The sequence below is a fragment of the Mustela lutreola genome, chromosome 8 (genome assembly GCF_030435805.1).
Source record: "Mustela lutreola isolate mMusLut2 chromosome 8, mMusLut2.pri, whole genome shotgun sequence".
NCBI lineage: Eukaryota > Metazoa > Chordata > Mammalia > Carnivora > Mustelidae > Mustela > Mustela lutreola.
The window spans coordinates 14,737,868-14,764,342 of NC_081297.1; the positions used below are offsets into that span (position 1 = coordinate 14,737,868).

General features: G+C 35.8%; 1 protein-coding gene across 9 annotated transcripts in view; it reads right to left on the reverse strand.

Annotated features, from left to right (window-relative positions):
* ANKRD26 (ankyrin repeat domain containing 26) overlaps positions 1–26,475 on the reverse strand; it is a 154,232-nt gene that overhangs the window by 8,033 nt on the left and 119,724 nt on the right. For 7 of the 9 annotated variants that reach the window (XR_009356485.1, XM_059183839.1, XM_059183840.1 and 4 more), the window contains 5 exons: positions 25,727–25,839; positions 24,149–24,278; positions 8,256–8,525; positions 6,933–7,150; positions 5,469–5,697 (listed from right to left, as the gene is read on the reverse strand). Coding sequence is in view for 7 of the 9 variants with exons in the window: in XM_059183839.1 (XP_059039822.1) it covers positions 5,469–5,697; positions 6,933–7,150; positions 8,256–8,525; positions 24,149–24,278; positions 25,727–25,839 (960 nt within the window). In the remaining 2 variants the exon portion in view is untranslated. The remainder of the gene's footprint in view (positions 1–5,468; positions 5,698–6,932; positions 7,151–8,255; positions 8,526–24,148; positions 24,279–25,726; positions 25,840–26,475) is intronic. The other 2 variants (XR_009356486.1, XM_059183842.1) reach the window with 1 other exon arrangement.

Genomic DNA, 26,475 nt, shown 5'->3' on the forward strand with positions numbered 1-26,475 from the left:
TGGTGGGAATGTAAACTGGTGCAGGCACTCTGGAAAACAGTATGGTGGTTCCTCAAAGAGCTGAAAATAGAGATACCCAATGACCCAGCAATTGGACTACTATGGATTTACCCCAAAGATATAAATATATTGATCCAAAGAGGTATCTGCACCACAATGTTTATATCAGCAATTTTATTGATTTATTTATTTGAGACAGAATGAGCACGAGTGGGGGAAGAGGCAGAGGGGGAGGAAACAGCAGACTCCCCACTTAGCAGACAACCTGCAGTGGGACTCTATCCCAGGACCGAGGAATCATGAGCTAAGCTAAAGACAGTCACTTAACCAACTAAGCCACCCAGGCACCCCTCGGTACCCTACATTAGACCCCATTTGGGGCATTCAATGAGAGGGTACCTTTTATAAGAAAGCTCTAAGTAAGAAAATTCTAGATGGGAATACTTGTAATATACAGCTGACCCTTGACCAACATGGGTTTGAAGGGGGCAGGTCTACTCTACTTACACATGGACTTTTTTTGATACAGTATGTTAGTGTATTTTCTCATGTTTTTCTCAATAACATTCTTATATAGCTTTATTATGAGAATATAGTATATAATACATGTAATGTAAAAAAAAGAAAAACTGTGTTAATGAACTATTTATGTTATCAGTAAGGCTTCCAGTCACTAGTAGGCTATTAGTAGTTTAGTTTTTTAGATACCATGCAGAAGTGAAATCATATGGTATATGCCTTTCTCTGCATTATTTCACTTAGCAAAATACTAGGTCTACCAATGTTGTCACAAATGGCAAGATCCCATTCTTTTTTATAGCTGAATAAATATTTCATTGTATATGTATCACACATCTTCTTTATCTGTTCATCTATTGATGGACACTGAGGTTGCTTCCATACTTTGGTTATTGTAAATAATGTTTCAAAAAACATAGGGGTGCACATAACTTTTCAAATTAGTGTTTTCATTTTCTTTGGGTAAATACCCAGTAGAGGAATTGCTGAATGGTACTGCATTTCTATTTTTAATTTTTTGAGGAATCATAACACTTTTTGAAAATATCATTATATTTAGGCCTTATAAAATTAATGATATGACAACATTATTAGACAGCCTTGTAAAATTAATAACTCAATACCACTTGATGGGAGAAACTTTTATTGAAGCAATTTTATAAAGCATTAATAAATACTATGTAAGGGCTCCTGGGTGGCTCAGTGGGTTAAGCCGCTGCCTTCGGCTCAGGTCATGATCTCAGGGTCCTGGGATCGAGTCCCGCATCGGGCTCTCTGCTCAGCAGGGAGTCTGCTTCCTCCTCTCTCTCTGCCTGCCTCTCTGCCTACTTGTGTTCTCTCTCTCTGTCAAATAAATAAATAAATAAAATCTTTTTAAAAAAATGAATAAATAAAATAAATAAATAAATACTATGTAAAATATAAGACACTTTTTTATATGACATGACTTAAGGAATTACCAATGTGATGTTATTGTCTTTTCCCCAAAAGCTTTTCCTAAATATTTACTTCTGTGACCTTTATTTCCAAGTGAGAAGTGTGTTTAGATGGTGGAAATAGCTTGAAGTCCACTAATAAGGAGACGCATTTGCAATTTTATTTATACTTTTCCATTTATCAAAAAAATAGGATAAGAAAATTATACACAGAAAAACAACATGCAATGTATCAGCAAATTTTAATTCAAAGAATTATTAACGAAGGATTTTCTCATAAATGTTAGTTTTCAAACTATGGCTCATAGAAATCTAAGGGTCTCCTGGGACACAGCAGGATTGAGGGACAAGGAAGTCTACAGGTGTAGTCTTATCTCGCATTTAGCTAAACAGCTCTACTTGTCTCTGTTTTATATAATACAGTTTAATGCAAAAAAAAAAAAAAAAAGATAAGTTCTATTCTTTGGAAAAAACAATTTTTCCCCAGAGGTATAAAAGTCACTAACTTAGTCAACATCCCTAATTTCACATAAGAGACAAAAAGGCCTCAGAGAGATTGTAGTTTGCCTGAGGTCAAAAAACCACCTAGTTGCAGGCCAGGAATGTGTTTTAGTTACTTCCTCATATTCAGGAAAAATACACGCATTTTTAACTAGAACTCAGAGAAAATGAATACATAAAACTTTGTCCTGTGGCTCAATAAAGTTAAGGTATTAGACAGAAAACAGCTTTCTAACTAAACTATAAATTTTTACAGTCATGAACAAAAATAAAGGACGAGAAGTTATCTTAACTCCTATTAGTAACAGTCAATATGCTCAATTTATAAGCAAAATTTTTTTAACTTGAAGGGACAGGGAACTTGAAGGAGAAAATCTTTGGTTGAACCAAAGAACCTGAAACTGAGGAAATTCTTCCTTGAAAGAATTATTCATTTCCTTCAAATAAAACTTGGTTTATCAAAGTCAATGAACAAATGGTTACCTATGTTGTGAGTTATTTATTGCAAAATCTAAAACACTGAACAGATTTCTCTTTGCCATCTAGCCTTCCCATTAGTTCACATGTACAAAAGACATGATTAACTTTAATTACAAATTAAATCCGCTCAGAACTTATAGGTAAACCTTCATTTCCATGTGAGAACATTTTTCTACCTTCTTCATGACAGGAAAAGAGATTTGTCTAATGGGTGAATTTGGGAGAAGGCACTAAGCAGTGCCTACATGCTTCCAAATCTCTTCTTTGAAAAGCTATGCCTGCCCTAGTAACATGAATTGAAGTCTGCTTTCATCTTTGTGGGATGGGCATCAAACATCTCTTCCTTCCATTTACAACTGTGTGTGGAAGTGCCTAATTTGGAGTAAAGGAGTAAAGTATTAGGAAGTTGGCAGTGGCTACATACCTAAGCCACATCCTCCAATCTGTTAGTATGTATTACAGTTACTAAGCTTATCTCCATCTGCCTGACTCCTGTGTTCTCAACTCAGAAAAAGAAGAGCAATGTCATCTGCCACCTACTCCACCACAGCTCCAACAAGAAAAATGATCAGACAATATTTAGAAACGGTTTCTTCTTCCTTGACTTTATACCTAACATTCATTGTTCAAAGCGACATACTTTAAAGAGGGAAAAAGTTGAAAACAATTTCAGAAATAAACAAAGAAAGTCAGACAAAATGAGGAGATAGAGGAATATGTTCCAAATGAAAGAACAATACAGAACTTCAGAAAAATAGCTAAATGAAATAGAGATAAGTAATCTACCTGAATAAGAGTTCAAAGTAATGGTCATAAAAATGCTCAGCAAACTTGGGAGAAGAATGGATGGATTCAGTGAGAACTTCAAGAAAGAGAAAATATAAAGAAGAACCAATCAGAGCTGAAAAATAAAACAACTGAAATGAAAAATACTCCAGAGGGATCAACAGCACATTAAAAGCTGCAGATAAACAGATCAGTGATCTACAAGACAGGGTAGCAGAAATCATCCAAGCCAAAAAACAAAAAGATAAAAGAATTTCTAAAATGAGGACAGGTTAAGAGACCTCCTAGAATCAAGCCCCACACCACGCCCTGTGCTCAAGGAGTCTGCTTCTCCCTCTCTCTGTGGCCCTCCCCTCCCATCTGTGTTCTCTCTTGCTTGCTCTCAAAAATAGATTAAAAGAAAGAAAGAAAGAAGAAAGAAGGAAGGAAAGAAAGAAAGAAAGAAAGAAAGAAAGACAGACAAGGCCGAAACTAGAAATAAGAAAATTATGAAAGAAAGAGTTTTATTGGTAAAAGCAAACATACAATAAAAGTAATAGATCAATCACTTTTATAAAGCCAGTATGAATGTTAAAAGACAAAAGTAGTAACAACAATTGTATCTACAGTAATTAGTTAAGGGATACACAAAATAAAAAGGTGTAAACTAAGACATCAAATACATAAAACAAGGTGGGGTCGAAAAATGTAGTGTTTTTAAAATGTGTTTGAACTTAAGTAGCCATCAACTTAAAAAAGACTTCTATATATATGGGATGTTATATATGAACTTCACTGTGATCACAAAAATCTATAATATACAAAAAAGAAAAAGAAAGGTAACCAAGCATAACACTAAAGAAAGTCCTCAAATTAGGAGGGAAGAGAGCAAGACAATAAGGAAACCAAATGAAAGAACAAGATTGAGGCCTCATTAACCATGAGTCTATGCTACTTTTCTCTACATTAGTAAGAACATGAATATACCTTCAAAACCATAAACCTATGTACATTGATTGAAATGGATATTTGAATAACAATGATATACAATGGAAACTAGCTGCTACTTAAAGACTCCCTATTATTCCCATCTTAGTCATCAATCATTAAAATGATGGCAGGGTAGATATATGTGAACTTCATTTTAAAAATTCCAATTGTGGGGCTCCTGCGTGGCTCTGTCAGTTAAGGATCTGATCTTGACTTTAGTTCAGGTCATGATCTCAGGATCGTTGAAACTGAGCCCTGCATCAGGCTCTGCACTGAGTATGGAGCCTGCTTACCCTCTGTACCTCAACCCCCACCGCCAGCTTGCACACACACTCTCTCTCCCTCTCTCTCTCTTTAAAAAAAAAAAATGCAGTATTTGCTTGATTTAGCCATTTAGAAAATGCTCTACAATTGCTCAGCAAGACATTTTGTAAAAATTGAAATAGAAGTGTTATAAGTTTTAAAAATAGAAGTGTTATAAGCTTCAAGTAAGACAACAATTAAGGATGTACTCTCAGGTAAGAAAATGACAACAATTACAACCTAAAGAAAAAATTAATCTTTTTAGCATTACAAGTTTATTTAATTCATAAAAAGGATTTATCATGGATTCTTTTAAATAATAAATACCCATATGTGATTAAGTGTTTGGATTCTTATTGTTGACTTATACATAGGGGTGGGAAAAATGGGTAACAGCAAACTTTAAAATTGTTATGAACAATTGCCAACCAGGAAATTAGTCAAAGCATCTAAGTATAGATTTCATTCGTGAGCAATAATATTTACTTTCTAAAATCGAATTTAGATGTAGGTTTTCAAGAAATTTAAAATGTGTCCATTTTGGGGTGCCTGGGTAACTCAGTCAAGTATCTGACTCTTGTTTTCGGCTCAGGTTATGATCTTAGGGTTGTGAGACTGGGCCTCATGCAGGGTTCCACACTCAGCAGGAAGTCTGCTTGAGAATCTCACACTCTCTCCCCCACTTGTACACTCTCTCTCTAAAATAAATAAAATCTTGAAAAAATAATAAATATGTCAGTTTAGTTATAATTATTGAATAAAGGTAATAATAGGTATCTATTGAAAGTAAGAGCTCTAGGAACAAAGAAAAAAAATCAAAATTTATGTCTCATTTCTTTATCAGCAAAAATAATTATGACTTTTACTTAGTGTGTATTAGTTAGCTAAGCAACTCAGAATATTACCAAATTAAAAACAAAAATTATATCAGAAATCTGAAACCCAAGGAAAAAAAGGTAAGATAATGTAACTAACCTTGGTCAAGAAAGTCCCGATGTCTTTACTTGAACGCCATGAGTTTGAGGTAGGAATCACCACGTTTTCTCTTAGAGTAACGTTTCTATTGAATAGTGAACTATTATTAACATTTCTACCATAAGGCAGATCTAGGGATGGCCTCATATTAATAGTGTCAAGCAAAGTTTGCTTTTGCTGTTTCTCCACCAGAAGTTTGGTACTGGTCTCTGCCAGCCTCTCACTAGTCCTGTTAGGATTACAAAACACAATACTTAGTATTTCATTTCTCCCCAAATCAGTCCTAAATTACTTGCATTTTTTTAAGTCTTCATAATAGTAAACAAAATGTGCCATTAAATAGTGTTTTAACATGGTAAATGTGACAGAGCAGACCTACTATGTATAATTATAGGTTTAAAACTGTTCTAAAGAAGTCCATGTATCTCTAGGGTTCCTAACTAACAAGTAATTCAAATTAAGGAGGGAGAGAAATGGCTATCAGTGATATCCATGGTCTAACAGGTTATACCTGCTGCCTTCTGGAATGGTTGTACTTAAGATTCTTGGGGATGCCATGATACATACTTACATTTAGTAAACCAGTTTAGAGCTGCAAAAATAAACCATCCTGGGGGGTCTGGGTGGCTCAGTCAGTTAACCATCTGCCTTCAGCTCAGGTCAGGACCCCACAGTCCTGGAATTAAGCTTCACACTGGGCTCCCTGCTCAGCGGGAAGCCTGCTTCTCCCTCACCCTCTGCCTGCTGCTCCCCTCTGCTTGTAATCACTTGGTCTCTCTCTCTCTGTCAAGTAAATATGTAAAATATTTAAAGGAAAATAAAAATAAAAATAAATCCCTCAAAGACATTTTACAAGCATTGGCTTTCACCACTCTTGTACACTTCAAACATTACCTCAGAGAAATTGAGCATTTGGCACTGAGGAATAATTTAGATGAACAATTGCTAGGGGAGAAGTAGATGGCAGAGTTGTGATCAGAAAGAACTGAAACAGCTCCAGAGGCAATTAAGTCATAACAGAGATGCCAGGGTACTGGAGGTGGAATCTGCCCTTTCTGTCTTGACCTTTTGGGTTAAAGGTGCAGTCTTCCAAAAATGAACTAACATTAATAAATAAATATTAATAAACTCATTTCTATTTAGGGTAATTCTGACAATTTTTAATAATATGCTGTCTAAATTATAAACCTTCAAACAATTAGCTTAAAGACTAGGAGATCAGATTAACTGAAAATATTCAAGGGAAAAAAATAAAATCATCTAAAACCAAAAAATAGAGAGAGATGCAAATTGTCTTGGACTAACATTTCAAGAGTAAGTTCATTTACAAACATCATTTTTCAAAATTATACTATCTAGTTGGCTTTCACTTACTACTGATCTCATGAACGTGGCTCCATAAAAATTATGGTTTAGAGGCAAATTAATAAGCTAATTCTACTTCCTATGATTGTTTTAACTTACTTGTTCAGTTCATTTGTCAATGACATTCGATGTGTTACTTCTTCTAGGTAGAGGTGCTTGTATCTGTCCAATTCTGTTTTAGTAAGATCTTCTTGAGAACTTTTCATTTTGAGTAATTCAAATTCCAGCTCTTTAATTCTGAGTTCCATTTGACTTCTTAGTGAAGCATTATTATTTTCTCTTAACTGTGCCAAGCTTTCTTGAGATGCTACTTGTGTCTGAAGCAAATTAAAAGCATAGTTTCAAAATTGTTACAACCTGGGTAATTACAGTATATTTCTTTCTTTTAGTTTTGTGTTAATGATTCGGAGAGCAAATTTTTGGAAAAAAAAAGCTGAAATGTAAAATATTTATCATCAATGTGAAACTGAATCAAATGTGAATAATGTTCATTCTTATGTTAGAACTCATGCAACCTGATAATTCAAAGAATAATAAAATAAATTTTTTAAAAGTGAACAATACAACTTCAGAATAATCAAGGTACCTGGGGTGCCTGGCTGACTCAGTCATCTGAGTGCTTGACTCTTGGTTTCTGCTCAGATAGTGATCTCAGGGTACTGGTATAAAGCCCTGTATCCTACTCAGCATGAAATATGCCTGGAATTTTCTCTCTACCTGTCCATCCCCCACTCGTGCTTTCCAAATAAATAAATATTTAATATAAAAAAAGGAATAATCCAAGGATGGTACCATTTCTTTTATGTAGGAATGCCCAGAATGGAGCCCAAACAATCAACTGATGGCACCGCCCACGTACCCCATGGCAAATTTTTTTTTTAAGGTTCTGATCTTTTTAATGTAATCCATAATTTGAATCTATGCCCCTAGAGGGGAATGCCCATATTACAAAAAAGTACCAATATAGAGGTAACAACTCAATAAGAATTCAGTAGAGTCTCCTCTGTTCAAGGCACAGTGGTTAAAATTCTTATTTTCAACTTTCAATTTCTTCAGCTCTTTTTTTTTTTTTTTTACTTTTAATTTTTTATTTTTTATAAACATATATTTTTATCCCGAGGGGTACAGGTCTGTGAATCACCAGGTTTACACACTTCACAGCACTCACCACATTTTTTTCTTTTCCTCTCAATAGCCTTGTTTTATACTAACTAGTCTTAAAAAATAAAATGATTTTCCACTGAAAGATCAATTTAGTGTGAATAATGAACAAAACTGAAATTTTTAAAGGGAAGGAACAAATGCTTCCAGAAATTTACCAATTTGCTATAAAGAAAGTAGAGGAAAACTCTGCACTGCATATAACCAAAATGTAATTTGCAATGAAATGAATGAAAGCATTTTATAGATGAATAAATTAACCTGTAAAAATAGATCGACTTCTTTTAATTTTTCTTCTATGTTCAATCTTGTCCTTTCTTCAAGCTCCCGTTTATATTGTTCTATTTTACTGTACTCTACCATATTGACTTCCACACAACTTCTGAGGTTTACTACTTGTTGTTCCAACTTCTTTTTATTCTTCTCTAGTTTTTCACATTTTGTCTGTATTTCTTTCATAGATGACAATTCCAGAGTAAGAACCTGGTTTTTTGAAGACAGAGTTTCCAGTTTTGCTGTAAGATCATCAACCTGCATGAATAAAATAATACAGTTTGGAAGTAGAGTGAAAAGAGTCTAACACAAAACTAAGACCCAAAATTTTTTTAAAAGATGTTAAATATCTGCACTAAACATGGGGCTTGAAATCACAACCCCAAAATGTCACATACATTACTGACAGCTCCAGCAAGGTGCTCAGATTTTAAAATAAATTCATTTTCAACAAAATGTTATCTATATTGTAGCTATAGTATATTAGAACATGGAACCTCAAATAACTCAGAAAATCAAGAACAAAATTCAAACCACCAGGACTTGCTAAAATCGATCTCTGCTGTCACCCTCTTTGCCACACATTTGTATTTGATTTTTATACTTTTATTTTTCTATGATTGTTTCAGATTTTTCCTCCATAAAATAACTGTAAGTCACCTCTTAGTAGAAAGTCTCTTGACCTTTCCCTCACCTTAATACTCTGTATTTTTTTTAAAGATTTTATTTATTTGAGAAGGAGAGGGAGCAAGAGTGCGAGAGCGCAAGAACAAGGAGAGGGAGAAGCAGACTACACACTGATCAGGAAGCCAAGCATGGGGCTCAGTCCCAGCATCCCAGGATCACGACCCAAGACAAAGGCACTTAACTGAGCCACCCAAGTGCCCTTGTACTCCATAATTTTTAAAGAAGTTTTAGAAATACCGTATTGACTTATGTAGGTCTGAGCCAATAAATGCTTACCAAAATAAAACTTTGAAAATAAGACTCTAATTAATGAATCTATAAATACTGATTCTATTGCCATCAGCCTTTTTCTGAATTACAAATGTTTTATGCTAATTTCAATTGCATTCTGAAGAGAAATGATTCACAAGGTTAAGAAATCACATCTCTCAGTAAAAAAATTTCGTAGGGAGAAAAAATTTAGTGAGATGATCCATATATTTTTGGGCCAAAAAAAAAAATTCCTTAATTCAACAATGTTACAATCCTTTGTTACTTCCCACAAAATAAGAGAATATACTAAGCAATGAAAACAACCAAAAAACTTGCTGGAGCTCAGTGATGCTGAGCTGGGAAGAACTCCTTTCCTTTAGATATGACTGGAAAGACAAGTGGATGTGGTGGTTTTATAAACTCACACTTCTCCCATGACAAACTCTCCGCTTCATATGTGCTGGCCTTAGTAACTGGTTCCTAGTGAACTAAATATAGCAGAGCTGCTGTGTGATTTTTAAGGTGAGGTTAGAAAATGTGATATAGCTTCCATCTGACTTTCTTCTTCTAGGAAACCTCAACCCTTAGAATCCAGCTGTTGTCGAAAAGCCCAGGGTATCTAGTGAGTCTTCATGCAAATATTCCAGCTGAGACTGCCCTAGCTAACATCCTAACCAAAAGCCAGCCTCAACAGCCAAACGTGCACAAACAAGGTTTTAGATTATTCTAGTTCCCAGCTTCCAGTCATCCCAGGTGATGCCAAATGAAGAAGAAATGAGTTGGCCTGACTCAGCCTTGTCCAAAGATTTGTGAACAAGGTAAATGCTGTTTTGAGCCGCTAGGTTTTGAGAGCGGTTTATTATACGGCAATAAATAACTGGCACAGATACTGACATTAAAATGGGGTGCTGCCATTAAAAACGAAAACCAAAAAACTGAAACTAAACCTTCTTTGAACCAGGAGGTGGGTGGAACCTGAAAGAAGAGTAAGAGTGAGAAGTAGAGAAGAGTAAGAATGAACCAAAAGGGCTTCCAAGAGACTGTGAGTAGAAACCTGATGGCCCTTGAAGGGGCTTACAGCAAAGGCTTCTAGACAAGTGAAGAAAATGACACTAGAGGGAAAAGGAACTCATACCACAAACCACATGAAAGTAAATCTGGTAGGAGAGATAAGCTAAAGAAAGACGATTCAATATGAAGGAACCAGGACTTACTGGGTTCACCTATCTGTTCCTCATTTACAGCCTCTCCACATGCTGTATTGTCAAATAACGCTAAAATAAAGAAATGGCTTCTGGGTTAAAAGCAAATCCAGGAAGACATGGCCTATGGATGAAGCCAAAACTATAAGACTTGAGAAGGACTTAAGGTGTGCCTCAAATTTCTTTAAGGATCTTAAGAGTGTGAGAATTTGAAAGGCATTGTCAAATGAGAGCTGCACAGGAAACCTGAGGTGAAAGCTTATTTCAAAAGACCCAGGAGAATGGCTTTTCTAATGGCATGAAATTTAATTGTATTCATGGAAAACTCAAAAAACTAAGAGAATTATAGTAGCAAAAACACTGTTTGCGAACTTGGACTAAAAGAGACCAAGATAGTATGAACTAAAAATAGTCCTTTGAGTCTTAGAATTTCCACCAGGAGGAAGCAGGCTGAAAAAGCAGCTACAAACACGGGTCATTCCTTATGAAAAGGACAGAACCAAGAGCTCAAAAAGTAAAGCAAACAGCCATGGAGAAGCATTCCCATGGTTAGGCCTAAGTCCTCACTGAAGAACTGACAGCATGCTTCAGGCTGTGTTTCAAAACTGCTATGGACTAGTGTGCCTCCCATCTTCTTTCAATGGGAGAGTCCTTAGCAGGTTACCAGAGTGTTCCATTTTGAGTGGTAGAGAACTGTCTTCCTTAATTCCCAAGTGTTCAGATGGAGAGGACTTGCACTCAAGGGACTCTACTTCAGACACCTTATTCCTGCTGTACCTGATTAAGATGGTAAGATCTTGGACTCAAGCCCTAACCCAATGCCAGGAGAACTGAGATTTGTGGGGGGTATGGCGGGGAGGTGAGTGTATTTTTCATGTGGGAGGAATACAAAAAATTGTGGCCGGTGGGTAAATCATGCTGCTTTTAAAATGTGTCCATAGGTTTTTAAATATTCATTCCATTTTTTAAAAAAAGACCATGGGCCTACCTTTGTGACTTTCTCCTAACAGAATATGGTGAATGGGATGCTCTGTGTATTCCAAGGCTAGGTTACAAAAGACAACAGAGCTTCCTCCTTGCTCTGCAGCTCAGGCAGCTTTCTTGGAATTGAGCCCCCCATCTTCAAAGTTCAGGCCACAAAGAGTCTAGGTGTGCCAGTATAAGTGTTTCAGCTGCCTGTCCCAGCTATAGTCCAGCACCAATAGCCAGCATCAACACCACCAGATGTGAGTGAACAAATCTTCAAACAGTTCCAGCCCCAAGCCTTTCAGCTACCCCACCTGAAGCTAGGGGAAGAGAACAAGCTGTCCTAGTCATACTTTTCCTAACAGTAGATTTGTGAAGAAAATAAATGTTATTTATTTAAGCCACTAAACTTTGGGGAGTTTGTTAAGAAAAAAACAAAAAGATAAACAGAAAAATGGATGACAGAAAGAGTTAAAAAGACACATAATTTATATATTAGAAATTGGTCTCCATTAAAGTAGGAAGTAATAAATGTTATGATTATTTTTATTTTAAAAATTTATTCATTTGGGAGAGATACAGAGAGACAGAGCACAAGCAGGCAGAGAGGCAGAGGAGAGGGAGAAGCAGACTCCCTGCTGAGCTGGGAGCCTGACATGGGACTCGATCCCAGGACCTGGAGATCATGACCTGAGCCGAAGGCAGACACTTAACCATCTGAGTCACCCAGGTGCCCCTAAGATTAATTTAATAATAACAAACAGTGCTAATGAGAAGAAGCCCATAACTAGAAGCAAGATCTAATGAGATTTTCTTTCCATTTCCCCCCATTTAGGATGTCATTACCTGTGCATTTTTTTATATATGACCTTTATTATGTTGAAGTATGTTCCTTCTAAACCTACTTTGTTGAGGGTTTTTATCATGAATGGATGTTGCACTCTGTCAAATGCTTTTTTTTTTTTAAGATTTTATTTATTTATTTGACAGACAGAGATCACAAGTAGGAAAAGAGGCAGGCAGAGAGAGAGAGGAAAAAGCAGGCTCCCCACCGAGCAGAGAGCCCAATGCGGGGCTAGATTCCAGGACGCCGGAATCACGACCTGTGCCAAAGGCAGAGGATTTAACCCACTGAGCCACCCAGGTGCCCCTCACATGCTTTTCCTACATCTTTTGAAATGATCAGATGATTCTCCTTTTATTAATTTGGTGTATCACAATGATTGATTTGCAGATATTAAAACACCCCCATAACCTAGGAATAAATCCCATTTGATCATGGTGATGATTTTTTTTAAGGTATTGTTGGATTCAGTTTGCAAGTATTTTATTGAGGATTTTTGCATCCATGTTCACCAAAGATACTGGCTTAGAGTTCTTTTTGTGGTGTCTTTGTTTCGTTTTGGTATCAGGTAATACTGGCCTCACAGCATGAATTTGGAGTTTTTCCTTCCTTTTCTGTTTTTTGGAATAGTTTAAGAATAGGTATTAACTCTTCCTTTAAATGCTCAGTAGAATTTGCCTCTGGTCCTAGACTTGTGTTTGTTCATAGTTTTTTGATTAATGATTCAATTTCTTTGCTGCTTATCAGTCTGTTCAAATTTTCTATTCTTGTTCAGTTTTGGTAATTTATATGTTTCTACGATTTTATCCATTTCTTCTACATTGTCCAAATTGTTGACATATAGTTGTTCATAATATTCTTTTATAATTGTCTGCATTTCTGTGGTGTTGGTTATTTCTCCTCTCTCATCTGTGATTTTATTTGGGTCCTTTTTCTCTTCTTTCTGGTAACTCTGGCTAAAGCCTTACCGGTTTTATTAATTTTTTCAAAGAACCAGCTCCTGGTTTCATTGATCTCTTCTATATTTATCTTTTTAAAGTTTCTATAGTGTTTATTTCTGCTCTGATTTTTAAAAAGATTTATTTGAGAGAGAGAGTGGGGAGAGGGTCAAATGGAGAGGGTGTGAGAGAATCCTCAAGTAGACTCCCCGCTGAGTACAGAGCGAGAAGCAGGGCTCAATCCCAGGACTCTGAGATCATGACCTGAGCTGAAATCAAGAGTCTGCTGCTTAACCAAATGAGCTACCAGGTACCCCTACTTCTGCTCTAATTTTTATTATCTCCTTCCTTCCACTGACTTTAGGCTTCATTTGTTGTTCTTTTTCTAGCTTCATTAGGTGAAGGATAAGTTGTTGTAGATTTTTCTTGTTTCTTGAGGTAGGCCTGTATTGCTACATACCTCCCTCTTAGAACCATTTTTACTGTGTCTCAAAAGTTTGGGCAATTGTGTTTTCATTTTCATTTGCTTCCATGTATTTTTAAATTTATTCTTTTATTTCCTCATTGGTCCATTCATTGTTTAGTAGACTGTTACTTAAACAAGTATTTATGGTCTTTCAGATTGTTTCTTGTGGCTGACTTCTAATTTAATAGTACTGTGATTAGAAAAGGTGCACGGTATGACTTCAATCTTCTTGTATTGTATTGTATTGTCTTCTTGTATTATTAAGATCGGTTTTGTGGGTATTATGGAGGACACCTATTGCATGGAGCACTGGCTGTGGTGCATAAACAATGAATTTTAGAACACTTAAAAAAAATTAAATTAAATTTTAAAAAAATAGAGACTTGTTTTATGGCCCAATATGTGATCTATTCTACAGAATGTTCCAGAATGTGGATTCTGTTGTTTAAGGATGGAATATTTTTAATATATCTCTTTAGTCCATCTAGTCCAGTATAGAGCCACTGTTTCCTTGGCTTTCTGATCTGTCCATTGATATAAGTGGTATGTTAAAGTACCCAACTATTGATTATTTCTATTCCTTCCTAAAATATCCAAATTGTACATTGTCTTCATGGATACTTTTGCAATTAGGAATAAAAGCAATGAATTTCATTTAAAACATATATAATAAAAATAAAGCACCCTAGTATTATATTATTATCAATTAGTTCTTTTATGTTAGTCATTAATTAATTGTTTTATGAACTTGGGTGATCCCACGTTGGGTGCATAAATATTTACAATTGATAGCTCTTCTTCCAGTCAGATTGTCCTCTTTATTATGATATAGTGCCCTTGTCTCTTATGACACTCTTTCTTTTAGACTCTATTTTGTCCAATATAAGTATTACTATTCTGGCTCTTTTGATATCCATTTGCATGATACATGTTTTTCCATCCCCTGACATTCAATCTGCAGGTGTCCTTATGACAAAAATAAAACTCTTGCTAGTGGCTTATAGATGGGTCTTGTTTTTTCTTCTTCTTCTTTTTAAATCATTTTTATTTTTATTTATTTTAATTTTATTTATTTATTTATTTCTTCTTTTCAATTGATTTTTTAATTTTTTATAAACATATAGTGTATTTTTATCCCCAGGGGTACAGGTCTGTGAATTGCCAGGTTTACACATTTCACAGCATTCACCATAGCACATACCCTCCCCAATGTCCATAACCCCACCACCCTCTCCTGAGCCCCCTCCCACCAGCAACCCTCAGTTGTTTTGTGAGATTAAGAGTCTCTTATGCTTTGTCTCCCTCCTGATCCTATCTTCTTTCATATATTCTTTTCCTACCTCCCACATTCCCCACGTTGCATCTCCACTTCCTCATATTAGGGAGATCATAAGATAGTTGTCTTCAACTGACTTATTTCATTAAGCATAATACCCTCTAGTTCCATCCATGTCGTCACAAATGGCAAGATTTCATTTCTTTTGATGGCTCCATAAGATATATATATATATATATATTATATATATATGTCCTGTTGATGGACATCTAGGTTCTTTCCATAGTTTGGCTATTCTGGACATTGCTGCTATAAACATTCGGGTGCACGTGTACCTTCGGATCACTACATTTGTGTCTTTAGGGTAAATATGCAGTAGTGCAATTGCTGGGTCATAGGGTAGCTCTATTTTCAGCTTTTTGAGGAACCTCATGCTATTTTCCAGAGTGGTTGCTCCAACTTTCAGTCCAACAGTGTAGGAGGGTTCCCCTTTCTCCACATCCTTGCCAGCATCTGTCATTTCCTGACTTGTTAATTTTAGCAATTTTGACTGGTGTGAGGTGGTATGTCTTTCCGGTTTTGATTTGTATTTCCCTGACATTGAGTGATGTGGAGCACTTTTTCATGTGTCTGTTGGCCATCTGGATGTCCTCTTTGCAGAAACATCTGTTCATGTCCTCTGCCCATTTCTTGATTGGATTGTTCATTCTTTGGGTGTTGAGTTTGCTGAGCCCTTTATAGATTTTGGATATAGCCCTTTATCTGATATGTCGTTTACAAATATTTTCTCCCATTCTATCAGTTGTTTTTTGGTTTTGTTAACTGTTTCCTTTGCTGTGCAAAAGCTTTTGATCTTGATGAAGTTCTAGTAGTTCATTTTTGCCCTTGCTTCCCTTGCCTTTGGCGATGTTCCTAGGAAGAAGTTGCTGCAGCTGAGGTCAAAGAGGTTGCTGCCTCTGTTCTCCTCAAGGATTTTGATAGATTCCTTTTTCACACTGAGGTCCTTCATCCATTTTGAGTCTATTTTAGTCTGTGGTGCAAGGAAATGGTCCAGTTTCATTTTTCTATATGTGGCTGTCCAATTTTCCCAACACCATTTTTTGAAGAGGCTGTCTTTTTTCTATTGGACATTCCTTCCTGCTTTGTCGAAGACTAGTTGACCATAGAGTTGAGGGTCTATTTCTGGGCTCTCTATTCTGTTCCATTGATTATGTGTCTGTTTTTGTGCCAGTACCACAGTGTCTTGATGATGACAGCTTTGTAATAGAGCTTGAAGTCTGGAAATGTGATGCCACCAACTTTAGCTTTCTTTTTCAATATTCCATTGGCTATTCAAGGTCTTTTCTGGTTCCATAAAAATTTTAGGATTATTTGTTCCATTTCTTTGAAAAAAAAATGGTTGGGATTTTGATAGGGATTGCATTAAATGTGTAGATTGCTTGAGGTAGCATAGACATTTTCACAGTATTTATTCTTCCAATCCATGAGCATGGAACATTTTTCCATTTCTTTGTGACTTCCTCAATTTCTTTCATGAGTACTTTATAGTTTTCTGAGTATAGATTCCTTACCTCTTTGGTTAGGATTATTCCGAGGTATCTTATGGTTTGGGGTGTAATTGTAAATGGGATTGACTCCTTAATTTCTTTTTCTTCTGTCTTGTTGTTGGTGTAAAGAAATGCAACTGATTTCTGTGCATTTATTTTTATCCTAACACTTACCTGAATTCCGGTACAAGCTCTAGCAGTTTTGGAGTGGAGTCTTTTGGGTTTTCCACATATAGTATCATATCATCTGCAAAGACTGATAGTTTGATCTCTTCTTTGCCGATTTGGATGCCTTTAATTTCTTTTTGTTCTGACTGCTGAGGCTAAGACTTCTAGTACTATGTTGAATAGCAGTGGTGATAACGGACATCCCTGCCATGTTCCTGATCTGAGCAGAAAAGCTTTCAGTTTTTCTCCATTGAGGATGATATTTGCGGTGGGTTTTTCATAGATGGCTTTGATAATATTGAGGTATGCGCCCTCGATCCCTACACTTTGATGAGTTGTGATCAGGAAGGGATGCTGTACTTTGTCAAATGCTTTTTCAGCATCTATTTAGAGTATTGTATGGTTCTTGTTCTTTCTTTTATTAATGTATGATATCACATTGATTTGCAGATGTTGAACCAACCTTGGAGCCATGGAATAAATCCCACTTGGTCGTGGTGAATAATCCTTTTAATGTACTGTTGGATCCTTATTGGCTAGTATTTTGGTGAGAATTTTCGCATCTGTGTTCATCAAGGATATTGGTCTGTAATTCTCTTTCTTGATGGGATCCTTGTCTGGTTTTGGGATCAAGTTGATGCTGGCCTCATAAAATGAGTTTGGAAGTTTCCTTCCATTTCTATTTTTTGGAACAGTTTCAGGAGAATTGAAATTAATTCTTCTTTAAATGTTTGATAAAATTCCCCTGGGAAGCCGTCTGGCCCTGGGCTTTTGCTTATTTGGAGATTTTTGAGGACTTTCAATCTCCTTACTGGTTATGGGTCTGTTCAGGTTATCTATTTATTCCTGGTTCAGTTGTGGTAGTTTATATGTCTCTAGGAATGTATCCATTTCTTCCTGATTGTCAAATTTGTTGGCATAAAGTTGCTCATAGTATGTTCTTATAATTGTTTGTATTTCTTTGGTGTTGGTTGTAATCTCTCCTCTTTCATTCATGATTTTATTATTTGGGTCCTTTCTCTTTTCTTTTTGATAAGTTGGCCAGGGGCTTATCAATCTTATTAATTCTTTCAAAGAATCAGCTCCTAGCTTCGTTGATTTGTTCTATTGCTTTTTTAGCTTTTATTTCATTGATTTCTGCTCTGATCTTTATGATTTCTCTTCTCCTGCTGGGTTTAGGCTTTCTTTCTTGTTCTTTCTCCAGCTCCTTTAGGTGTAAGGTTAGGTTGTATGTTTGAGAACCTTCTTGTTTCTTGAGAAAGGCTTGTATTGCTATACATTTTCCTCTTAGGACTGCCTTTGCTGTGTCCCACAGATTTTAAACCACTGTGTTTTCATTATCATTTGTTTCCATGAATTTTATCAATTCTTCTTCAGTTTCCTGTTAGACTCATTCATTCTTTAGAAGGATGCTGTTTAGTCTCCATGTATTTGGGTTCTTTCCAAATTTCCTCTTGTGATTGAGTTCTAGCTTCGGGGCATTGTGGTCTGAAAATATGCAGGGAATGATCCCAATCTTTTGATACCGGTTGAGATTTGCTTTATTCTTCTTTTTTTCTTAATCCACTCTGACATCCTATGTCTTTTGATTGGACCACTTACCCCAGGTCTAAAGTAATTATTGATAGATATGTATTTGTCATTTTACTGCTTGCTTTGTGGTTGTTTCTGGAGATTGTCTCTGATCATTTTTTGTGTCTTCGATGTTTCACTGGTTTTCTTTAGTGATATATTTGGATTTCTTTCTCCTCTTTGAGTATTTATCGATGGTTTTGTTTTCTTTTTAGAGAGGGCACAAGTGGAGTGGGGAGAAGGAAAGAGAATCTTAAGCAGACTCCATGGCTGGAATAGAGTGCAGTGCAGGGCTCAATCTCACAACCCTGAGATTATGACCTGAGCTGAAATCAAGTCAGATGCTTAACCAACTAAGCCACACAGGCACCACTATTAGTGGGTTTTGATATATAATTTGTATATAACCTCTTCTGCATATAGCAGTCTATATTAAGCTCCTGGTCATTTAAGTTTGACCCCATTCTTTTCTCTTCTTCTCCCCATGCTTTAGGTAAGGTATTATATTTTATATCCTTTTTTCCTGAGTTCCTTAATTTATTTTTTATATAAATGTTCATTTTTGTTACTTTTGGGTTTCCTGCCTTTATATTGTTACTTTTGGTCTCTTCTTTCCACTCAAAGAGTCCCCTTTAATATTTCTTGTGGGGCTAGTTTAGTAGTCACAAACTCCTTTAGTTTTTATCTGGGAAACTCTCTCTTTCCTATTCTGAGTAATAGGCTTGCTGGAGAGAGTATTCTTGGCTCCAGATTTTTCCCATTCACCACGTTGAATAGATAATACCACTCCCTTCTGGCTTGCAAAGTTTCTGCTGAAAAAAGTTCCCACTAGCCTTAAGGGGTTTCCCCTGGAAGTTACTGATTTGCTTTCCTGCTTTTAACATGTTTTCTTTATCAGCATATTTTGCAAATTCAATTACAATAGGTCTTGGTGTTGGCCTACTTTTGTTGATTTTGATAGTTTTCTGTGTCTCCTGGATCTTGACGTCTATTGCCTTCCCTAGATTAGGGAAGTTTTCTGCTATTATTTCTTGAAATAAATTTTCTTACACCTTTTTTCTCTCATCTTCTACTGGGATTCCTATAACATGAATGTTATTACATTTGATGGAGTCACTGAGTTCCCTAGGTCTGGTCTCATTTTGCATAATTCTTCTTTCTCTCTCTTCTTCGGCTTCATTACTTTCCATTACTTTGTCTTCTAAGTTGTTAATTTGTTCCTCTGTTTTTTCCAGCCTGCTGTTCATTGTTCATTAGGTGTGTTTATCTCATTTATTCCACTCTTCATCTCTGATTCTTTCTTAGCTCTTTTATCTCTTTTTTAAGGGTCTCATTGATGTTGTCCATTCTTTTCTCAAGTCCAGAGAGTATCCCTATGGTCACTGCTTTAAATCCTCCATCAGGCATGATATTTACATCTGTCTCACTTCAATCTCTGGACCCGTGGCCTTATCCTGTTCTTTCACTTGAGATAAATTCCTCTGTTTTCTCATTTTATCTAAGTATCTACCAGCTTCTCTGTGTTAGAAAAGCCAGTTATGTCATCTGCTCCCCAAAGTAATGGACTTATGAAAAAAGACGTCATGTAGCACGCAGGGTCTCATGCTTAGGGGAGTATCTCTAGTGTGTGCAGCATGCACTCTGCTGTTGTGTTCTGGCTGCTCTATCCTTCAGGCCAGACATCTGCAGAGGCTCTCGCTTACTGCTGTGGGCAGTGTTTGATACCTGGGCCTGAATGTAGCTACTTTTAACTAGGTGTGCTCTGGTGTGCTTGTGAAATGAGACCTGTCACTGCCTCCACTGGAACTGAGGCCCTCCTGAATCTGGTCAGATGTGGTGTGACAGGGGCTTGTGCTGATTTACTCGGGGAAAGGCCTGCTGTGGTGTAACTGAAGCAAGAATGACTGAGCAGGGCAGTTCCACTGGAGTGCAAGGGGATGGTGCTCGGCAGATTAGGCAGCCAGTGTCCGAGCTGCACTACTTCCCACAGATGGCTCTGTAAACTTGTGCTGAGGTACCAGCTGGTTCCTTTGTTCCTAGAGAGGGATCTCTGTGAACACTGACTCTCAGGGAAATGCTCTGAGAAGAGTGAGTAATTTCCCTACTGTATGCCCCAGACACTGTTCAGATCACCGTTTCCTTGCTGTATGCTCCCTGCTGTTTGCCTGCCTTCTCTCCAAGAGCAGCACAGTGCCTATACAGGCTCTATCCCAGCCAAGCCAAATGACCTTTAGAATTCCAGGTTTTAAGCCCTCCTAATTGTAAGAACTCGTGAAATTAAGCTCCTCTCACTTCCCAAGCCAGTGGCTACAGGGAAACCTCTTTGTGCAGTCCCATGTCTCGCTCCTGCCCTTCTCCATGACGACTCCCTCTCCTCTGCAGCAACCAGGATCTGTTTCTCTCCTAAACCACATCTCTGTACTTCCTACCTTCTTTGATGTGGCCTCTTCTCTCTATTAGTGGACTTTCTTCTATTAGTCTTCAGGGATTAGGTGAACCTAGGCTCCTCTTACTCTGCCACCATCTTCCTTTCTCTTAAGATATTTTTCTAAGATTCCCTTCAATTACAAATTATTATAACTGGCAGGAACACCTTTACAGACTTTCCCCTCAAGTTAGGGGAAAAGAAAAACTCACAAGCAGAGAGACAATATGATTTGAACTATAATAGCTGAAATACTAGAAAAACTACCAAAATTTGACCTTTTACCTGATCTCCATTAACTGAAATTCTAAAAGAAATAGGCAGCTTTGAGTATTTTTTAATCAATCCAATACTCAATCATTATTCTACTTTCATCAGTGAGGAAATAAAGAGAATATTATGAAATCATTTTTAATCTTTTCAGTAGAAAACCAAAGGTACTGTCCTTTGGCACTATTTAAATTGAATATAACTTCTCCTTTATCTTACTCCAACCTTGTTTATGTGGGAAGTTAAGTAAGACCATCTCATCTTTATGTTGTGCCACAGAGCTTTCCCTTATCATACAAATAGGCTTTGAAAAATTTTTTTTTTTTTGGAATTCAAACTGCTTATCTACTATTTGTCTCAGATAACTCCATTAAATAAAACCTGATAATTTACAGCTGTATTCTTGAAATAATGTAATAAATGTTTATTCCATTAATTACATACTGAGCTATTAAAGTACATATCTTTCTATTTAAACTAAAAGAAGACAGATAAAGACAACTGTGTTTTCTGAGAATGTAGGATCTCTGCCAAGAACAGGATCAACACCAGAGTTATACACAAGAACCAGGTTAAAAGAGTATCTAATTGTGAGTTGTAATTTTGGATTACCAAGATTTCAAAACAGGAAAGCTGAAGGCCCAGTGTTCATCTCTTCCTCCCTAGATGGTGAAATGTATGGATAAGTCTACACTTTATAACAAGTTCATAAAACATAATAAAGTAAATAGTAGAGAGCAGATCCTACAACCAAGATTTGATGAAAATGGTTATGGGAGGCACTGAGTGAGAGACTAAAGATATGAATGGAGAAAAGAAACAGGACTCTATCTTTCTGAGCCTAACTCCTCATCAGATCATGGAGTCAGCAAGGCATAAGTTGGTAAAAGTCTCCTTTTTAAGAAGAAAAAATGTCTACAGAGGTAAAGTTAAGTTCCACTACAGTGACTTTTTTATTATTTTATAAGTGAGTGGTAATTTGCAAGACAACTAGGGGAGATGTCTCATAAAATTTGTTTAGACAGTGACATACGGATAGACATACAGATCAATGCATTAGAATTGGCAATCTAAAGAGAAATTGCTACATTATGGTGAACTGACATTCAATGAGGGTATAAAACAATTACATGGAATAAAAATAGTCTTTTTAACAAATGGTACTGGGACAAATGGATATCCACATGCAGAGTAATAAAATTAGACCTCTACCTCATAGCATATATACAAAATTAACTCAAAACATAATAGCTAAAACTATAAAACTCTTAGAAAAAAACATAGTTGTATCATTTGTGACTGGCTTTAGCAACAGTTTCTTAGATATGACACCAAAAGACAAAAAAAGATTAAGTATATTTCATCAAAATTAAAAACATCTTTGCTTCAAACATCACCATCAATAAAGTGAAAAGGCAAGCTACTAAATAAAAGATTTGAAAATCTTATATCTGATAGGGGATCTGTATATAGGACATGTAAATAACTCTTACAATAATGAAAAGACAATCCAATAAACAAACAGGCAAAATAATTGATTCATTCTTTAAGGAAGATATAGAAATGGATAATTACACACATAGAAAGATGAGATGCTCAACATAATTAAGTTTCTGTTTGTTTGTTTGTTTTTAAACATTTTATTTATTTGACAGAGAAAGAGAACACAAGCAAGGGGAGATGCAGAGGGAGAGGGCGAGGGAGAAGCAGGCCCCCAGCTGAGCAGGGAGCCTAGTAAAGGGCTTGATGCTAGGACCCTGGGATCACGACCTGAGCTAAAGTCAGATACTTAACCAATTGAGCCACCCAGCCACCCCTCAACATCATTAGTTTTAAGGAAAATGCAAATCAAAACCACAAGATTGATGGAACTCATCAAGTATATGATACCTAACTAAACAAGTCAGTCAGAGAAAAACAAATACCATAAGATTTTACTCATCTGTGGACTTTAAGAAACAAACAGATGAACATAGGGAAGGAGGAGAAAAGAGAAAGGGAGCAAACCATAAAAAATTCGTAACTAAAGAGAAAAAACAGTGTTGTAGTGTAGGTAGGTAGGGGGTAGGCTAGATGAATGATGGGGATGAAGGCGGGCACTTGTGATGAGCACTGGGTGTTGTATGTAAGTGATCAATCACTGAATGCTACTCCTGACACCAATATGTTACCTAACTAAAATTTAAATAAATCTTGAAACAAATGAACAAATAAAACCCCACAAAATGCCATTTCACATCCACTAGAATGACTATAATAAAAACAACAGATAACAACAAATATTGGCCCAAAAAAAGGAAAAATGAGAACCATCAAACACTGCTAATGAAAATGTAAAATGGTGCAGCCATGTTGGAAAACAGTGTGGCAGTTCCTTAAAGGGTTAAAAAAAGGCGGGGGTTAGAGAGCTACCATATGACCCCGCAATTCCATTTATAAGTATATATGCAAGAGAAATGAAAACATGTTCACATAAAAACTTGTACATGTGTGTCCACAATGACATTATCAACAATAACTAAAAACCAAAATAACCCAGGGTGGCTGGATGGCTCAGTCATGAAGCGTCTGCCTTCAGCTCAAGTCATGATCCTAGTCCTGGGATCAAGTCCTGTGTCAGGCTCCCTACTCATCAACAAGCCTGCTTCTTTCTCTCCCACTCCCCCTGCTTGTGTTCCCTCTCTCTCTGTCTCTGTCTCTGTCAAATAAATAAATAATAAAATCTTAAAAAACAAACAAACACAAAGGTCCACCAACTAATAAGTAATAAATAAAATGCGGCACGTCCATACAGTGGGATACTATTCGGCAATAAAAAGAAATAAAGTACTGACACATGCTACAAAATAGGTATTGAAATGAAATGAAATGAAATGAAAACATTATGCTAAATGAAAGAAGGTAGTCACAAAGGACCACACATTGTGTGATTCCATTGACGTGAAATTTCCAAAATAGGCAAATCTATAGAGACAGAGAGTAGAGTAGTGGTTCCCAAGGGCTAACAAGAGTAGGGAAGGGGAAACTAGCATAGGGAAATAGGTAAAAGATACAAGTTTCTTTTTAGGGTGACAAAATGTTCTAAAATTGATGGTGGTACTCTTTGAATATGTATGTTATGCTCATTTTTATCTCAAAGTTGTTACCAAAAAATGTAGGAGGTATATAAAATTAATAGAACAAATCTGTATTTCACTGCTCAAAGCACTGAGTAACTTATTTCCCAAAATCAAGTGATTCTGAAGTCCCAAAACTAATTAAAAATTACCTTATGTTTTAGCATATTAATCTGAATATCCGTTTCAGCATGACTGGTTCTTAAATCTCCGTGGAAACTAAGATCTTCATTTTCATATTCACTTAACTTTTTTCTTGTCACTTTTAAAAGTTTCTTAAATCTGTGGAAAGTATAGAATGAGTAAGTCAGGTTCTTTAAGAGTAAAGATTTATTATTTAAATAGATTATATGTTCTATCATATAAGGAAGTCTATAAATTATGATCTCTCATTTGTTCCAATCTCACATTGAGAACATACTAAATAAATTATCATCTTAGGGAGCAACTGACACCACCAAAAGATGAGTTATAGAATGGAAAAAGGTATTTGCAAGTAACATATCAGATAAAGGGCTAGTATCCAAAATCTATAAAGAACTTATCAAACTGAATACCCAAAGAACAAACAATCCAGTCAAGTAATGGGTAGAAGAAACGAACAGACATTTCTCTAAAGAAGACACACAAATGGGCAACAGACACGAAAAAATGCTCAGTATCACTTGGCATCAGGGAAATAAACACAAATCAAAAGCACGAGATATCACCTCACACCTGTCAGAATGGCTAAAATGAACAAGTCAGGAAACAACAGATGTTGTCAGGCATGCAGAGAAAGCAGAAGCCTCTTACACTGTTGATGGGAATGTAAACTGGAGCAGCCACTCTGGAAAACAGTATGGTGGTTCCTCAAAGAGCTGAAAATAGAGCTACCCAACGACCCAGCAATTGCACTACTATGGATTGACCCCAAAGATATAAAGTGATCCAAAGAGGCATCTGCACCCCAATGTTTATAGCAGCAATGTCCATAATAGCCAAAGAAGATGTGGTGCATAAATATATACAATGGAATATTACTCAGCCATTAAAAAAATAAAATCATGCCATTTGCAATGACATGGATTGAACTAAGGTATTATGCTAAGCAAAAGAAGTCCATCAGAATAAGATAATTATCATTTGATTTCCCTCATATGTAGAATTTAAGAAACAAAACAGAGGAGCATAGGGGAAGGCAGGGAAAAATAAAACAAGATGAAATCAGAGCAGGAGACAAACCACAAGAGACTCTAAATTATAGGAAACAAAATTGATGGTTGCTGAAGGGGAGGAGGGTAGGAGGATGGGGTAACCAGATTACGGACATGACACCTGATGTAATTAGCACTGGGTGTTCTAGAAGACTGATGAATCACTGAACTCTACCTCTGAAACTAATAATATACTGTATGTTGATTAAATTTAAATTTAAAAAAATAAGCTAAACCAAGATAACTTTTGATGTGATCAAACAAAAACACATCTAGGTTTTTCGACATTAAAATATTTGTTTGAAGGGAAGAACATTATTAAAAGGAAAGATTACCAAAAAACAAAGATAACTTGCAGAAACTATTCAAGGTAGACAATAAAAAGTGCAGTTGTTACTGTTAAAGGAACTGTAAGGAATCATTAAATATTAAGTATAATATTCTGGCAATAATTTGTATTTAGGTTTTAATAAAGTAAAATTACAGTTAAATCAAGTAATTAATGGTTAAAGTGATCTGAAATATTAGTCTTACCTAGCAATCTCTTTTTCTAATTCACCATTTTTCTTCATTTCTTGATTCAAACTACATTCAAGAGATTGTTTTAACTCAATAAATTTCTTTATCTGTCCCTTTTCATCGTCAGACTTTGAAAGAAAAATTTTAAAGAAAGTTATTTTTAAAAATCTCAGTACACATTCTTCTTCCATAAAATATTATTTCTCATGCATTCATGAGTAACACATATTTAGACAGGTTCATAACAAAAGTTTAAAATTTTATAAATTTTGTAAATTATAACTTATAATTTTAAATTTTATAATTATATAAAGGTTTATAAAACTATATTATCTAAAACTAAAATTATAAATTTTATAAATTATAATTTATAATTTTAAATTTATATAATATAGTTTGTAATTTAAATTTTAAATTTAATATAAGGTAGTTTTATAAACCTGATGCCAATAAAAACATATTTCAAATATAAGTACCTTTCTTCAAACAGCTTAAACTGGTTTTACATTTTCATCACTATTTTTTGTAGAATGTAAATTGCCAAAATTTACTTGTTCACTACAGAGGTTCTTACCCATATTAATACTAAGGGTTAATGAAAAATTTTTTAAAACTGGCTATATTTACATTTTAGTTTCCAAAGATGCCCTAGGAACTTTTTCATCCATAGCTTAAGAGACTCTGGGTTTTGTGAGATCACACCTTTTTAAGACAATCTCTGAAAAATTCCTATGCAGTCCCCATTATAGCTTTGATGGTCGTCT